This window comes from Engraulis encrasicolus, chromosome 22, assembly GCF_034702125.1.
Source record: "Engraulis encrasicolus isolate BLACKSEA-1 chromosome 22, IST_EnEncr_1.0, whole genome shotgun sequence".
NCBI classification, from domain to species: Eukaryota; Metazoa; Chordata; class Actinopteri; order Clupeiformes; family Engraulidae; genus Engraulis; species Engraulis encrasicolus.
The window spans coordinates 35,796,842-35,800,404 of record NC_085878.1 but is presented as its reverse complement, the minus strand read 5'-3'; the positions used below and the strand labels follow the sequence as shown (position 1 = coordinate 35,800,404).

Below are 3,563 nucleotides of genomic sequence, written 5' to 3'. Positions count from 1 at the left end.
CACATACCCACAATCTCTGCATGAAAAAAACAGAACACACATACGGTACTACATGCACACACAGGGACGATTCTAGTCAATTTGGTTGCCTTGGCGAGCATCCACTTTACTTTGTATGAATTTACAATTTGGCATCTGTAAACAAAACTTTGTACATCTAATTGAGCACATCTGATCTAGCACAAATATAGTGAGTGCCCATCGATAATCATAATCAAATCAAAGTAACATAATGTTATGGGACTTTTGGGTGTTACAGCTGCCCCCAAGACATTTTGACGCCCCATGTGACCACCTTGTCTGCCTATGCCGCCGGCCCTGTGTGCTCACACTCTCTCTATCACACACACACACACACACACACACACACACACACACACACACACACACACACACACACACACACACACACACACACACACACACACTCACACACACTCACACACACACACACACACACACACACACGCACACAAACACTTAATCCCCATTTCCTTCCAGACCCATCCCACACAGCCCACTCCTTCAGCACCCAGAGGCCCAGTGGGGAGAGGCTGAGGTGGGCGGTGGGAGGCACGGAACCCCTTACTGTAGACTCGAGCTGAAAAGAAGCAGGCCACGGCAACAGCTTAAGAAGAGCACTTGGACTTTACTCAGTGGGAAAACCAGAGGAACAGAAGGACGGCTTTAGTTTTTTTTTTGTCTTTTGTTTTTCTCTTCTTTTCTTTTCTTCTTTCTTTTTTGTTTCTTTGTTTGTTTTTTGGTACAAAGCATCTACACATCAATGAAGCAGTACAAGATAAAAAGAAACACATACAAAAAAAGGCTTGTCAACAGCTGTGCATCTTTTGCTGAATACATACATGTCATTTGGACCATATTCAATAATAATTCTATTTATTATTTTTTTCATTAAGAAAATAAATAATGCCTTTGTACAGTGCTTTTTTCCCTGTGTCTGAGCAAAGAGAGAATCATCAGAGGGGCTCATTCCAGAGAGAGGGAAGTACGGAAAAAACTAAAAATCTGCTCCCCCTTGTGAGTGTCTTCAAATGATAAAAATGCATTCTAAAGCAGCGTTCCAAAGACTGCAGATTCTCAAGGGCAGGTAATACTTCAAAACATTCCAAGGAGCACAACTCATCCTAAACAGACATTCCATAAAAAACAGATCATTTGAACACAGATGGAAAACTGAGATTCACTTCACGCAATTCAATTGACATTGAAATGCCTTTACACTTGGTTACACTGGTACCATGGCTTTCAAAAATATGCAAAAGTTCAAATGCCTTGCTTTAATCCTTAATACTTTTAGAAATGGGATTCCGCCTTTTGTAGAGAACATTTAATACATCTATAATCATCCCATATGTTTTCTGCATTTTGTAGGACAATGAAACGGATTCAAGTATTTCTTCTCAGACTGGCGTTTGTGTATTCTCGATGAATAGAATGGCTGATAGCATTATTGCTTTTCCCCTCCTTAAGTTTTTAAGCACTTCCACATGTACATCTTTAGAGTAGCAAGTATCTGGAAAAGCTGACAGAGAGGAAAACAATAACAGACACATCTGTGACAGTTTTCTACGTGAGTTTTGCGGATGTTGAGACCAGTGTAAGTGTGGTTTTCTATGCTCATTGGACCTTTATGGCTAGTATTTTCAGTCTTTTGCAAGTTGTGACGTTTGTTAATTTGTTGACTCAGTATACACTTCTTTGGTTCCCTTTTTTGCTCACCCCTCTTGGAGACATAAAAAACACTGACCTCCCATCTTTGCTCAGCCACAAATCAAGCTTTTTTTCTCACTATATATGTCTTTTTTTCCTTTTAAAAAGTCCAGCTTTCCTTAAAACGGAAAGCCACAGTAAAGTCAGTCAAGAGTTATGACGGAACGCAATGTCGTCAATGGCGTTCCCTATTTCTTCCCTCCTCGGCTCTTTCGTGTCCATGTCCTCCGACGATAGCACCACAAAGTGATCAGACTGACTCGTGCCCTGGGGTGTGCTCGTTTGGGTCACCAGTGGTCCGTCACCTTTGGCTGACTCTTAAGTTGATCTAAAAAAAGGTGCAGACGCACAAACCAAAAAAAAAAAAAAACACATTCTCATTTTTCCACATCATCCAATCCCTTTGGGGGGGGGGGTCACGGAGAGCTCCAAAGTGTCGACGGTTTCTTTTCTTTCTTTTTTTTTTCCTCACCTCGACGACACATAGGAAACAAACTTCGTTTGAGTCGGAAAACAAATCTGTGTGTGTGTGTGTGTGTGTGTGTGTGTGTGTGTGTGTGTGTGTGTGTGTGTGTGTGTGTGTGTGTGTGTGTTCATGTGGGTGTCTGTGTGTGTGTGTTTGTCAAGCTCACACACACACACGTCTGTTTGGGAGTCTAACAGACAATGAAAGGGAGATATATAGCATGTGTTAGCATGTATGGTGTGACATACGAGTGAGTGTGTGTGTTTGTCTGTTCATGTATGTGTTCATGTGTGTGTCTTTTTTGTCAGTGTGCCTCAGACGTAGCAGGAAGTTTTTTATTACGGGTGACTATCACTCAGTTCACTCCTGGCAAGAGTTTTTGTGTGTGTGTGTGTCTGCGGTATCAGTCGCTCTCTCTCTTCATTTGCGGGCGGTGTGCGTCTGAAACAGTTCTGTAAGGGGCCTCCGACGCCTCGCATCCTTGCGGCCGTGAAGCCTACTGGGCCGGTAACCCAGCAGCGCCATGATGGCGGCTTCTTCTTCGTCTTCTTCTTGGTGGCTGTGTGGAGACCTCCTGTGGAGCAGGGGCACTGGTCTGATGGACTGGTGGCCATCCTTCAGAGACCTGCCTTCCAGGAGACTGCCGCCACCGCCAACGCCAACGCCAACGCCAACGCCAACGCCAACGCCACCAAGAGGTCGGTGCAGGGCGCCATCTTCTGAGGCACGGTAGCCTTCCGCCAGTAGGGCGCGCCGGAGCGCCCGGGACTTGGCGGCGGGTACGCCACGCCGCAGCCTCTGGATCGACTGCCTTGGCCACAGGGAGAGGCGCACGGGGTACGCCCGATTGATCGTTTCCTGTATAACGCACGCAAACGCACACACAAAAAGAACAAGAGGGAAAGAAGTTTATAAATCAGCTCTGTTGTGGAAAAATATGCAACAGTATTCACCTTTCAGACAGTCCATATCCTGACAGGACATGGGCTGGGTTTCCACACTGGTTGGTTACCTCCCTGATTGTATTCAGCTGCTGGTTTGTTTTGTAAAGAGCGAGGAGTTGTTTTGTTTTTGTTTTGTTTCTCTCTTTTGTACTCGAATCTCTGCCAGCTGGACAAGCGAGGGCGTCACGCGCGTCAGTGCCAACAAAACACAACGCCCACACACACACACACCTCAAGTGGGCACTAAGACATGACATCACCATTCTCGACTGGCCAATTGGGTTGCGATGATTGTATGTTGCCATGGATACATGTTTGTGTAAGACTGCGCTCCTGCTCCTTGTGAGTAAACATCAACTTCGGGCAAGAAAAAGTTCAGTATCCTCAGATGTCTCCTGACGCAGCATGGGGCCTATGGTTTA

General features: G+C 45.3%; 1 protein-coding gene across 1 annotated transcript in view; it reads right to left on the bottom strand.

The window, feature by feature from the left end:
* Nucleotides 1–629: 629 nt before the first annotated feature.
* The window catches only part of LOC134439054 (insulin-like growth factor II), a 6,378-nt gene continuing 3,444 nt past the window's right edge, over nt 630–3,563 (bottom strand). Inside the window, exon 4 of the mRNA XM_063188870.1 lies at nt 630–3,055. Coding sequence (XP_063044940.1) covers nt 2,618–3,055 — 438 coding nt within the window. The 3' untranslated portion in view covers nt 630–2,617. The remainder of the gene's footprint in view (nt 3,056–3,563) is intronic.